We start from the raw sequence: 13856 nt of genomic DNA, 5'->3' as shown, positions 1-13856 counted from the left end.
TCCCCCCTTCTCGCCGGAGAATGACCTGCTCGGCGGCCCGCCCGCCGCAAAAACCCTCGAGGGTCGATCCAAATACCGTGTATAGGGCTGTAAAATCTCTCCGAAAATGGTGGAACTCCGAGTCCATGACCCAGAAGGCCAGACCGATGGAGCACGACGGGTTCATGTATCTGATCGTGGCCCTGACGAAAGTCCCTCAAAAGGACCGAACGAATCCCGAGATGATCCCTCTTCCTCACCCTTTTATCGATCTGGTCGAAGATTCGCCGGAGTTTTGTTTGATTATCGACGACAGATCCAAGAACCATATCACCAAGGAAGCTGCGATGAAGAAGATCGAAGCGGAGAAGTTGCCCATCAGCGACGTGATAAAAATTTCAAAGTTCAAGTCTGATTACCGTACAGTCGAATCCAAGAGAAAGCTTTGTGATTCTTACGATATGTATTTCGCCGAGAAGAGGGTGATGCCGATTCTGCCCAAGTTGTTTGGAAAGCAGTTCGTGAAGAAGAAGAAGATGTTAGTACCGATCGATAAGAACAAGAACTGGAAGGATCAGATCGAGACGGCTTGTGGGTCGACATTGTTTTTCATGGGCACAGGTACTTGCAGTGTCGTTAAAGTTGCGAAATTGTCGATGGGAAACAAGGAAATCGCTGAGAATGTTGTGGCGGCAATCAGTGGAGTAGTTGATGTTGTGCCTAGAAAATGGAAGAATGTGAAATCCATTCATCTGAAGCTGCTTGAGAGCTTGGCATTGCCTGTCTATCAATCGGTTCCAGATCTGGATCTCAAGGTCGATGCTTCTAATGAAGAGAATTAGGGGAGAGTGATGGTAAAAAGAAAGCGTGGGGAGCAAGTTAGGTCGAAGAAGCTGAAGAACAACATCAATGTAGTCGGTGGTTATCTATGTTGTTGTGGTTTGTTGACAATGCCTGGACTGACAAGATATGATATAGAGAAGAACCCTTTTTCGATGAGTGAATAGTAATGTTATGCGCATTCATATCTTTCCATGGTTTTGCTTATTAAGAGGATGATGGCATGAGTTGTTCTTCCAATAACATGGCGGTTTCATGCAGAAGAAGAACCCTAGAGTTGCAATACAGTGATCGATCTGGAAAATGCTGTAGGTAAATGTCTAGTTTTGGTTCCATATGTGGAATAATAAACCCTAATATTAGCTCTTAAATTGTTACTAGTAAAGCTTAACCAATGTAGAGAGGATGAAGTGTTGAAGGGTTTTAGCATTCTTAAGCCAAGCCAGAGCATGGATCTGTCATGCCTGGTTCTGTTTTTATATCAACGTCGCTTCGGTTTGATTTTATTTCAGTTTTTTATTAGTAAAAAAAATATTTTTCCAAAGAAGTTTTTTTTTCCGATTATTACATTTTTTCGGATTTGGAGAAGTTATAACTGTTCAATTTTTATGTTAGATTCTTGTTCATTTGGATTGGTTAATAACCAAAATGATTTTGATTTGATACATGGTGACATATGCTCATGGGATATATTTTTATCAACATTTTCCAACATCTCTGTATGGTCATAATAATAGTAATGGTAATAATAAACTCCACGATTGATTTAATGAGTCTATGTCTTGAATTCTGAATTGACATTAATGGCTGATTAATCAACTAAACTCGAGCTTTCTCATTGGGTGGTGCATTTCACGCTCCTCACTAGCGCGTGGAGACTTCCTTTGTCTTTTAGCGATTTGGGAAATTTAGACACAGGAGAGATTGGAGGAAAAATAGTCATTTCTCTTTCAGTGGGAGAGAGAGAGGGAGTAGAAGGAGCTGTAAAGCACATGGCCTCTATGCCATTGGGGCCTCAGCCCCAGCTTCTTGCTCCACCGCCGCAGCCTCACGACGGAGACGTTCTGAAGCGTCGCTCCGACATGGATTCCGACAAGGTTTCTCCTTCTCCTCTCTGTTTCCTTTTGTCTCGCGCTTTGCTCGGTGCTTTTGGTGTACAGTTCATTTGAACTTGCGTTTGGTGGCTGTTGTAGATCTCGCCCGATCTAGGTCTTCTTTCTCTGTTTGAAGTCTTAGTATGATCGATCTGTGCACTCGTGCTATTGTTTTCTTGTCGACATCTCTCAATCGAGCTCGCCGGAGAATTTGCCTCCGGCGAGGTTCTCTGATTGAGTTCCACTTTGTTATTGGTTGCTTTGCATGCAGTAGATAACCCTACCTTGTTCGCCTATTGGCCTCAGCCTTATCTTTGGAGAGTCTGATTTGATGACTGAGAGTTATTGTTGAATGTCATTATGAAAGCTTTGTTTCTTGAGTAAGATTTAGCTTAGAAGAAGTGTCTTGCTCCTCGGTGAAGTTACGTTTCACAGGCTCAATGTTGTGCAGTTGTAGATCTAAGATCTTACTGAGTTTCTTTGCCTCAATGAAGCACTTCTGCCCTTGTTTATCCAGAAATAAATTCCTCCTAATTCCCTGCTTTTATTTTTCTCTGTTTTGATGTTTCAGCTATTCATTTCAACGCTATATAAAGTACAGAATTTTGTGTTGTAGATCTTTGAATTACATCCTACCAGGTTTCATATTGTCTGAGTAGTTATGGTTCTTGGTTCATTCCATCTGTTTCTCTCCGTGTTTCATTTTGTAGATTAATTTATGACTATTTCATCTCCTTTTCCTTTTGTTTCAGTTTGTTCCACACTACGACATTTAAACTGTCGACAAAGAGTGTTATTGACATCTATCCTTGTTATTCCGTTTCCATGTTTCCGTTTTCGTATATGTTATGCGTTATATATGATTATCTTTTGCAGGTTTTCGCTTTTTTCATGCATCTCATTTGTACTGGCTTAGCTGTTGTTTGATTGATACATGCCAGAACCATAAGCTTTGGTTGACTTACAATGTGGTTATATATATATGTATATGTGTGTGTGTGTTATTTGAGAAGAAACATAGCGCTTCATTGAAGTTTTAGAATAGGGTTTAGTTTCTTTTGTTTTGGGGGTGGGGCTTCAAATAAGGGAAATCAGTAAATGTTGATGAGGCTTCCTTGCAGCGCGTTGTAAACGGGCCAAGTTTAATGTGTATAATAATACATTCAAGTATGATTGCAGGAAATGTCATCTGCTGTTATCGAGGGAAATGATGCTGTTACTGGTCATATCATTTCCACTACCATTGGAGGCAAAAATGGTGAACCTAAGCGGGTTAGAGTCTGAAATCTTTATCACCGATCTGGTGTTTGTTTAACTTATTTTTATCATTCAAAACAGAATTTAATGCTTTTGATTTTCATAATCATTAATGTGTGCATGATTACCATACTAAAATGGCTACTTCTTTTCTTTTCTTCTTATGGGAAGCATCGACATGTTTAGCAAGTGCTACACCATAAAATATAAATTAAAGACGTATATGTGAACTTCGTTCATTTCTCTTTCTTTCTTTTTCTTTGAGAGATAATTTCCTTTCTTATGGTTTTCTCCTCCTGGCCCATTACAGACCATTAGTTACATGGCTGAACGGGTTGTTGGTACAGGATCATTTGGAATTGTTTTCCAGGTAATTAACTATGTGCTTCTTACTTCTAGCATTTGTAAACCATGGATTATCTCTATCACTTTGATCGACTCACCAAATTACCTTTTTCAGGCAAAATGCTTGGAAACCGGGGAATCGGTCGCCATTAAGAAGGTCTTGCAAGACCGGCGCTATAAAAACCGTGAGTTGCAGTTAATGCGACTAATGGATCATCCAAATGTGGTCTCGCTGAAGCATTGTTTTTTCTCCACGACAAGTAGAGATGAACTCTTCCTCAATCTTGTTATGGAGTATGTTCCTGAGACTTTGTACCGGGTTCTGAGGCACTATACTGGTTCAAATCAGAGAATGCCAATTTTCTATGTCAAACTTTACACATACCAAGTACGGAATATCACTTACGGTTTTCTTTGTAAATACTCCCTCTCCTTAATGCTGATTCTGATCATGTTTAGAAAACGTGCGTTGCAGATCTTCAGAGGTTTGGCCTATATCCATACTGTTCCTGGTGTTTGCCACAGAGATGTGAAGCCACAAAATCTTCTGGTAATTCATTATATCTTGCTGCATCTTTGGTAACCTTGACTAGCTTTGAAATCTAATTCTCAGATGCAATCTGCAGGTTGATCCTCTTACCCACCAGGTTAAGCTATGCGATTTTGGCAGTGCAAAAGTTTTGGTAAGGGGGCCACTCTCTCGTTTCTGTTTTGGTATTCATTTTTGCGTACTTGTTTGTTTGGCATGCATAGTATTTGCAGTGCATGCAGCAGTTGAAGCTGCTATTCTTTTCAACACAAGGCAGAACCCACTTGGTTTTCTTATGACTTTCTTTCAGCTGCAAATTCTTGTGTCCAAATACGTCAATAAATTATGAACTCTCTTACCGTGAGAATCGTTATTAACTGTTTATATTATTTTCTCAGAAACAACTTACATATCTCTATGGGTCTGCCTGGTTGTGTTTTCTCAACATCAAACATAATGAATATGCATGTTTGGGTGTTCACATTAGGTCAAAGGTGAAGCAAACATATCATATATCTGCTCTCGATATTACCGAGCTCCGGAACTAATCTTTGGGGCGACAGAGTACACATCCTCCATAGATATGTGGTCTGCTGGCTGTGTTCTGGCAGAACTTCTTCTTGGTCAGGTTAGTGTGGATAATTGTTATCTGTAATAATGTTATGATCATTGCTGTTTCTCTCCTAATCATCACATTTATGTCATCCTCTCCTTGCAGCCATTGTTTCCGGGAGAAAATTCAGTGGACCAGCTGGTAGAGATCATAAAGGTGACTCCCTCCTTCACTATAGTTTATGAGAGGACTTCATTTGTCAGTGTGTTATATCAGATTCCAAATAATCTAAAAGAGTGTCGCAACGCATGCTGCCTTGTTTTTTAGGTTCTTGGTACTCCTACTCGGGAAGAAATCAGATGCATGAATCCAAACTACACAGATTTTAGATTCCCGCAAATTAAAGCTCACCCATGGCACAAGGTATTATGCATCTCAGGGTTTTTTTTTTCTCTGTTTTGTCCCAGATCGAAGCATAATCTGTGAAGCTAAAACAATATTTTGGGGCTGTCCTCGATCTATAAGTTGGTATCACAAGTGGGAGGACAACCACATATATATGACTTTCTGGCTTATTAACTAAAAAAAATACATGTGGTGGTCGATGACTTAGGTTTTCCATAAACGAATGCCTCCGGAAGCAATAGATCTAACGTCTCGGCTTCTTCAATATTCACCAAGTCTACGCTGCACTGCGGTCAGTATTTCTGAACCAGAAATAAATCTTTGGGATACTTCATAGAGCATTCAGCTTTCTTCTATTACCGACGATGCTTAATAAATCTTTTTTTTTTGCTCTTAAGCTCGAAGCATGCGCTCATCCATTCTTCGACGAGCTCCGGGAGCCAAATGCCCGACTTCCAAACGGTCGTCCATTGCCATCTCTGTTCAACTTCAGACAAGAGGTAAACTACATATATTTGTTTTCTTCGTTGTTGTTTCACAAGGCTAAAGCAATGAACACGTCCAAGAGAAACTTTGTTGTCGTTTTTTTTTTTAAAATGGATGGTACAAAAAATAAAAAACAGTTGGGGGGAGCATCGACGGAGCTGATAAGCAGGCTAATACCAGAGCACGTGAGGCGGCAGATGAACGGTGCCTTTCCATTTCAGGCAACAGCTCCTTAGACGGCAAACGTATCGAAAGAGAGAGATAGAAAGGACGATGATGAATGATGAATGATGAATGATGAATGATGAATGATGATGATGCTCTCCCTTGCGCGTGGCATTCAGCACACGAGAGAATCGGGAGAGTTCGATTATTTTCTTTCTATTATTACCTCTTTTTGTTCCCCCTTGATCATATGTAAGACACTCAAAAAGTTTCTCGTTGCATTTTCTTTTTCTTGTATATTATTATGTTTTTGGTCGCCAACATTTGAAGACAATCTCTCTCCCTTCGGAGCAGACGATACAATGGTGAAATTGAATCATTATTATGTCTAATTGTCGTATCTCCAAATTGATATATCACACAAAAGGAAGGCAAAACCCGATGATTAAAAGAAAAAAAAGGCAAGTGCGAAATGGATTCAAAGCACTAAAAGGCATATAGTTAAGTGCAAAATCAGCATTTGCCATTTGCACGATTATGGCGTCAACAGAAATTTAGGGAAAAAAAAAATGTTATAATCTTATTGGAGGGCTGCCGATGGATGATGTCAGAAGAATAGAGACGGTAATATATGTGTACCACCTGGTCTTTTATTTGACTCTCCAAGATCGCATTTTCCCAATTCACAACGTCATCTACCTTTCTCTCTCAGTTAAGAAGAATCGGTGGTGGTGACGGCGTGGATGGCATTGGCAAGGTAGCCGACGTTGCCTGTTGTAACCCCCGCCATGCTGCAAAACGCACGCATACATCGTTCCAATGTTGTTATTATTATTATTAGTAGTAGCCAAAATCTCAATTGGCAAACTCGAAGAGAGAGTACCTGATACGGCCATTGCGGGTCATGTAGATGTGGTATTCCTTTGTCATTCGGTCCACCTGTTCTGGTGTTAGCCCACTGTAGCAGAACATCCCTATCTGCTTCGTGATGTGCTCCCATGATAGAGGTGACCCTATCTTCTCCAGGTTTTCACGCAGCTCGCTCCTCATTCCTATTATCCTATCCGCCATCCCCTGCTCATTTTCATACATTATCATATATCCCCCAACTTTGTTAAATATTCCCAAAGAAAAAAACATAACAGCCAAAACCCATATTTGTTTTTGAAAACAGATTTTACGGCATGATATATACTGAAGCAGATTGATGCTCGGAACCTGGAGAACATGATAAGGTGTTACCTTGACTTCCTTGAGCCAGAGGCTCTTCAACTCAGGGTCTCCGAGGATGGTAGAGACGATGAGGGCACCATGCAGAGGTGGGTTGCTGTACATAGGTCTCGCCAGCTGCTGCAACTGACTTTTCACAGCCACCGCTTGCTTCTCTTCTTCACAAAGCACACTGCCATTCAACACCCATTCACATTAACCTCTCTCGCTTTCTCTTTTTTTTTCCCTTCTTAAATTGTAACTTTAAATGTATATCAGTCAGTGTCGCCATGTTATACAATTCAATATGATGGCAGATAAAATATTGAAATTTAATCATCAGATACCATGAAAAAACAATGTATTCTCTTCTCAGGTAGAGAGGCTATTGGATGGCAATTGCGGATGGAAAATCCAACCATATACGTGTTTTTCTATTTAAAAAAAAAATACTTCATGCATGATCTTGTGGAAAAGTAATTCAGCCGCGTACAAGAAACATTTTAAAAGTCTGCCTATCTTCCATTCCTTGGAGCCTCATTAAGGATTAGTATCTTGGAATATGAGAAACTTACCCAAAAGAAGTTTCTGATGAATAAGAATTGAAGAAAGAGATAATTACCTGAGGCATCCTACCCTCTGGCCATACAGTCCCATGTTCTTTGCATATGATTGAGAAATTCCAATTTGGTGACCGTCCTCCAGAAAGATTCTGATGGACTTGGCATCTCTCTCTGGATCACCACTAGCAAAACCTTGGTATGCCATATCAAAGAAGGCAAAATGACCTTTAACCTGAAATGACAGCTCGCCATTAGTCTATGCCAGAGAGATCAAGAAGAAGAGAAAAAAGAATGAAAATTAGACAAAATAGCTATGGAAAATTGCCGAGCCCATACCTTGAACAACTGTGATATCTCTCTCCATTGTTCTTCTGTTGGGTCTACCCCAGTAGGATTATGAGCACAAGCATGGAGCAGAAAGACCGACCCATTTGGAGCATCCTATGAAAAAATACATTACAGGATTAAGATGTTGCATACAAGAAATGCAGTAGAAGAGACAGAAGTAACTAATGCACCAGATTCGATGAAGTCGTTCTTGCTTACCTTTACATCATCCATCAATGCCGAGAAGTTCAAACCCTTGGTTTCTGGATGATAGTAATGATATGTTTTCTGAGGGACTTGAGCATCTCTCCAAATATTGTGGTGGCTGATGACAAAGGTTGATGTAAGCTATAGCTAATTGGAAAAACACTAGAGCATTTCTCTTATATAAAATACCAAGAATGGAATTGTGGATTAGAAAACCGGATGTCATTGCACATGGTAAGGAATAATAAATCTAACTATTAGAAACTCACTTGGACCAGGTTGGCACAGGAATGTAGATCTGTGATTCAGGACGAAAACGTTTCTGAAAGTCTGCAAATATTCGGCAAGCACCAGTTCCCGAGAGAGACTGAATTGCAGCTATTCTTTTGTCTTTGATAAACTCAGAATTATCCCCATAGGCCAGCTTCAATGTTTCCTCCACCATTTTGACACTCCCTCCCATAGGGAGATACTCCCTTTAATCGATTAAGGCAACAAAAAATAACTCCAATCAGTCCAGTGAAACAGCACAATGGGAAAAAATTGAGGACACTGATGATCTTTTGAACATGATTCATATATGAGCATAATAACATGAGACAATGGGTCCGCCCTAATATGCTAAGAAAATTAGGTCACAGAACATACAACTAGAGAAAATAAGATCATCCAAAGAAACATTGTTTCAAGCGTCAACACTAAGATGACAACAAAAAGAGAAAAGGGTAATTGAAGATATAAAAAAAACAGAGTAAAATGAGTGGAATTCTGTTCACAGATAGCACTGGCAAAGAGGGACCACTCACCAGCCCAGTTTACGAATAAAGTAATTATTCTGATCTCAGAAGGAATAAAAGAAGAGAGCAAGATAAGCATCTCTTGCATAATAAATATTTAACACGATAATAAAGGCACCTCCAACATCTTAAAGGCTATGAGCAAATCCAGCCAAGCTCGCAAATGATTTTCTACCTCAGAAACTCTCACCATTGCACAAGTAGAAGAAACTAGACAATCAATAATTATACATGGCAATCGACAGAAGCGTAAGGGAAAGAAAGCAGCAATCTTACATATACGAAGCCCCAGCAATCCTTCGCTCGGCTTCTCTTACACAATCCAACACAACAGGTTTGCCGTTGTCATCGCGATATGCCCCCTAAGTGATAATCGGTTTCAAGAAGATGAAACAAGTAAACACCAATAGCTTCATCAACCAGAACAAAAATCAGAACACTGAATCCTCAATATAACTCCTGAAACTTTCAATTTTTTTTGTTTTGCTTTTTCCTACCAGTGAATAACCCGTGAAGGGTCTCTCATTGATTAGCAGAAGTGGTAATCAAATTCCTTTTGATCCGCGATGCCAATTTACCACCTATGGATTCAGATGCATACTGAACAAAAATCCTAAAATCAACACTTCGCCTGCTCTCATTTCCAACATTTGCAAGGCATTATCTTTGCATGCAACCTCCACATAAGCGCTCATAGATCATCCCTAAAGCAATTTACAATTCCTCTCCGCCATTTCCCGGGGAACAAACAAACGATCCAGAACTACGGGAAGGCAGATAATCCAGAGAGAGAAACTCACCACACCAACATTGACTTTGTCGGGAGAAGGATCGGCGAGGAAAGCTTCGGTAACTCCGAGGATCGGATCCTTAGGAGCAGGCTCGACGCTTCGCCACCATGAGGACATGGATCTCAGGCCGACACCGGCCGTGATCCGCCGCATACTCGCCGTCGACCCCGCCCTCCTGATCGCCACCGCCATCGCCATCTCTCTCTCTCTCTCTCTCTCTCTCTGTGCTGAATAAAAGAGATGAAAACAAAAAAGGACCTGAGGGGCTTTTATAGGGAGCTGCAGAAGCAGCGAAACGTCCCAAGTGTGCAGGTAAAGGACGAATGAGCCGCAAGATCACCCAACTACCTCGATATGCGTAAGAGGTTAAATCAATAAATACAAAATCTGTTTTATTTATTTTTGTATTTTTCTTTTATTGTTTTTACTTTTTTTTATGAATTATATATATAAATATATAATTTTTCCTTTCAATCCCTGGATATAGAATAATTGTATATTTATATGGAATATTCTGTTGATTTGACCCTGTGCTGTCATCGTTGGTCAATTTTGAAAAAAAACCTGTGGCACAGATGAAAAGTTAATTAAGGTAATAATAATCTTATAATAATATAATCAGAAAATTAGTGTAGATAATCCATATCTGAGCCAAGTTGTGTTTACCCTTTTGGTTATCCATCATCATTACATACAATTATAGTAGATATATTCCGGAAGCTTCTACAGTTTACCAAGGTAAGCAGTAAAAATAATTTTATTTGCCAAATTATTTCAAATAAAATATCTAAAAACAAAAAAGTAGATTTTAAATATAATATATATATATATATATATATATTTCAAATTAAAATAATTTACCTAAACCATAATCCACTATAATAGTATAATTATTCACCAACCGGTTAATAAAATTCTAAAAAAGAAATCCAACACTGAACTTACAAAAATATTAACATAAAAACTCTAAATTCGGTTATTTTTTAGAATCTTCTCTAAAATTTAAAACAAGAAAGTAAAATCATTTTATACAAAAAATAATTATGTACACAAAACCCAAATCCCACAATATCAAATCACATGTCTAATTAGAACAGGAACTGAATCTCATGAGCAGAGTTAGAGACCTGTCTTTGTTCTGTAACGTTTATGCTCTCTCTCTCTCTCTCTCTCCCCTTTAGAAGGCAAACCAGATGAAGCAGCCAGCCCCTTCGGCGTTGTGAATCTGAACAAGGCACTTCAGTGAAGGCTTCCCTCAACCGTTGGTTGACATCCAAAGCTGAAGCCTCTCCATGAAACAGAGTGATTCCATCTATCTTGTCAAACGCTTTCCCGTCTTCTGTTTTGACTGACACAAGGGTGAAGAAGATGCACACTTGTTGCCTTGTTCGGCATCTGTCAGAGGTTTCAGAGTTCTAGGGGTGTGGTTAATGACCAGACAAGAAATGAAGAACAGAGTTTTCTTGTCCCATTTTTTGTGTGTATACATCTAAAAAAACATTATCCCAGTATACAGATATGATATCCTACACTCTTTCTGCAATCAAAATGCAGGTTATGTTTCCTTTACATGTGCAACAGGCTGTGAGGCGCCATGGAAGCATACAAGAATGAAGCTTAGATGAAAATCGTTGGAACATGTGGAGAAGACGATATGTACAACCAAGTGGAGGACTGAAAAGATATGGCAAATCTCTGAGATGGGTGTATCAGAAGATCAAGCAGACATATATACAAGAGACATCACAAGATTTAAGCAAGTGTTACTGCAACATAGCAAACTGTTAAAGGCATTGCGGTTGGTTGGATATCCGAATTGTCCGAAGGCAGGAAGGTATATAAACATTGCATAAGAGACGGAAGACGAGATTTTCAAGTGTAAGGCACTGAGAAACATTGGTGACTTCTAAAAAACTGATTCAACTCATGACTAGAGAGGAATCACTGATGCAAACACCATAAGATTTGTTCTGAAAAAGCCAGCACGAGAACCCGGGTTCTAATACAAGCCATTCTAGCTGGTAAGGGGGAAACTCGCACACGAAAAATGGGCTAAAAACCTGACTGACATCACTTGGACTGTAATAGTTCCCAGCTTGATCAAACAAGAGGAGAATCAACAAAACAATTCAAAGTTTCCAAACATAAAAATCCTAATTTGTTTGACAAATTATGATCTTTTCACCACAAAATCACTGGAAATCGGAAACCCATATGCAAAAAGAGTCAAGACAAGCTACAAATATGTGAAATTCAGACACATGACCAAACACAAATGACTCAAAACTTGCATAACACTGCAGAACACTCTGACTTGTTTGACAAATTATGATCTTTTCACCACAAAATCACTGGAAATCTGAAACCCATATGCAAAAAGAGTCAAGGCAATCTAGAAATTGAGAAATTCAGATACATGATCAAACACCAATAACTCAAAACTTGCATAAGACTGTAGTACATTCTAGTCAAAACCCAGACAACACATCCTCATCAGACCAAACATGAACAAACACATGAGTTCACATCTAATAAACCACCAAACACATGATTCTGAAAACCCTAACTGATCTAATAAATCTAACACAACAGCACCATAACAATCACAACCTAACCCATACACACGATTTCAGCAAAAGTAGAAGAAAACCCATAAATTCAGAAGACAAAACACATGAAATTTATCATACCACCAGCGTTGTCCCAAATCTGAGTTTTGTTAACCTTACCATCGATTTTAAGAGTTCTGGCCGCGAACTCAACACCGATAGTTGGCTTGGATTTTAGATTGAACTCGTTCCTCGTAAATCTAGAGAGCAAGTTCGACTTTCCCACACCTGAGTCACCGATCAAGACCATCGGGTTTGTACCCAGCCATGAAACGATGCCTACTCGATCACACTTTCTCCTGATTCAACCCAAAAAAATACAAGAAAAAAAAAACAGCTGTTTCTTCCGGGATTCTTCTGGTTCTGCGTTTAGGAAATCTAATCACCCTTTTGTTTTAATCTCGCGACAATGGATTCGCTGATGTCCATGATTAGCTCGGAAACCGTTTGAAGAGGAAATGAGGGTTCTTGATGTGTTGAAACAGAGTTTTAAGCACAGTTCAAAAGAATTAAATTTTAAAATGCTCTTTCAATAATATCCCAAACAAAAGTCGAACAGCATACAAATTAAAACAGTAAAGATTTTTAAAATGATCGTTTTTTTTTCCGTATAATGCAAATATATAGTTTTGTACATGCAAACCTTGATATATATATATATATATATATATATTTATATACAACTACAGAGCCATAATTCAAATAATGATTAATTTCCATCACACTCTTCATTTTTATTTAAATGAGGGTTCTTCATTTTTATTTAAATGACCGTTTTATTTTTAAAAATAGTATTCTATCAAAGTATCATCCAAAAATACATTTATCTTTAGAATATTTGAATCGCAAAAAAATTTATCCAAATATGATAGTAGTCGTTTGTAAAAATTTTAAATAAAAATAACAATAAATTCAACTAAAAAATCACAAACATTTTTTTTGTCTCTATTATTTTCCGGTTTGATTTTGGTTCCACTGATAAATCCAAACCAAAAACCAAAAACTCCGGTACAAGTACACCTACCTCACTCTAGAAACGATCCCTGTTCGGACACGTGTCATGTAGGGGTCCACATTGCAGGTTCAAGACACGTTCGTTTGGTCACTCGGTCTTAGCAGACGGCAGACCCCCACAGCGTCACGCGTCCTCACGTTGTTTTTCTGCATCACGTGTAATCCCCGCGCATTCCACGCGCTTTCTAGGCGCGTGATTTTATCTCCACCCATTTGCCAGCTGGCATTAGTGCGTCGCCGGCTGTCTATTAGCCTTATCCAAAATTTCTAATCGGGCAAACGCTAATACCACATGTCTGTCACGTTTACTTTCACGTCGACCAATCTTATTGGCTGTCAAGTACGGATAACGTCTTCCCACTCCGTGACGGTTGTGTGTTTTAAAATAATCTTGGTGAACCTCTGAATTGACCAGTAAATCACGAATTATTTTTTTGAAAAAATCTAATAAAATGGAAAATTTATATTCTCTTCGAGATTCGTATCCATGACGTTCCATAATACACGACGTACGATCGCTATACGTACGAGCTTATGTTAAATTGCAAAAGATACCCTTATATTATTAATTGTATAACACTTTTGGCTCTTTATTAAGAAAACGTTAAACGCCCTATTATCGGTTGCTTTGATTGATTAAATCTGGAAAAAAAAAAATGTTGAATCTCTACAAGATTTCGCCATCT

At 38.9% G+C, this 13856-nt stretch overlaps 3 protein-coding genes and 1 long non-coding RNA gene across 6 annotated transcripts in view; 2 read left to right on the top strand and 2 right to left on the bottom strand.

Moving 5' to 3' along the window:
- LOC104800837 (ribosomal L1 domain-containing protein 1) overlaps positions 1-1008 on the top strand; it is a 1353-nt gene extending 345 nt beyond the window's left edge. Inside the window, exon 2 of one of the 3 annotated variants that reach the window (XM_010523786.1) lies at positions 62-1008. In XM_010523786.1, the coding sequence (XP_010522088.1) occupies positions 62-821 (760 nt within the window). In that variant the 3' untranslated portion in view covers positions 822-1008. Of the gene's footprint in view, positions 1-8 lie in introns of those variants that run through there. The other 2 variants (XM_010523787.2, XM_019200992.1) reach the window with 2 other exon arrangements.
- Positions 1009-1763: 755 nt separating this feature from the next.
- On the top strand, positions 1764-6032 carry LOC104800836 (shaggy-related protein kinase iota). The gene is made up of 12 exons (XM_010523785.2): positions 1764-1916; positions 3093-3185; positions 3481-3540; positions 3631-3903; positions 3991-4065; positions 4142-4198; positions 4532-4672; positions 4763-4813; positions 4925-5020; positions 5211-5294; positions 5401-5502; positions 5626-6032. The coding sequence occupies exons 1-12, from the start codon at positions 1812-1814 to the stop codon at positions 5722-5724; spliced, it is 1236 nt and encodes a 411-aa protein (XP_010522087.1). The 5' UTR covers positions 1764-1811; the 3' UTR covers positions 5725-6032.
- Positions 6033-6110: 78 nt separating this feature from the next.
- LOC104800835 (aspartate aminotransferase, mitochondrial) lies at positions 6111-9860 on the bottom strand. The gene is made up of 9 exons (XM_010523784.2): positions 9557-9860; positions 9033-9118; positions 8229-8435; positions 7972-8077; positions 7762-7866; positions 7485-7657; positions 6896-7055; positions 6537-6727; positions 6111-6444 (listed from the first exon to the last, which is right to left on the bottom strand). The coding sequence occupies exons 1-9, from the start codon at positions 9743-9745 to the stop codon at positions 6366-6368; spliced, it is 1296 nt and encodes a 431-aa protein (XP_010522086.1). The 5' UTR covers positions 9746-9860; the 3' UTR covers positions 6111-6365.
- Positions 9861-10543: 683 nt separating this feature from the next.
- Positions 10544-12730, bottom strand: LOC104800834. Its single transcript, XR_769814.1, has 2 exons — positions 12277-12730; positions 10544-11221 (listed from the first exon to the last, which is right to left on the bottom strand). It is a non-coding gene; the product is annotated as an uncharacterized LOC104800834 (long non-coding RNA).
- Between the last annotated feature and the right edge of the window lie 1126 nt (positions 12731-13856).

Source organism: Tarenaya hassleriana, unplaced genomic scaffold, assembly GCF_000463585.1.
Source record: "Tarenaya hassleriana unplaced genomic scaffold, ASM46358v1 Cleome7, whole genome shotgun sequence".
In the NCBI taxonomy this organism is placed as follows: Eukaryota; Viridiplantae; Streptophyta; class Magnoliopsida; order Brassicales; family Cleomaceae; genus Tarenaya; species Tarenaya hassleriana.
The sequence above is the reverse complement of the archived record's forward strand: the minus strand, read 5'-3'. Positions and strand labels throughout refer to the sequence as shown.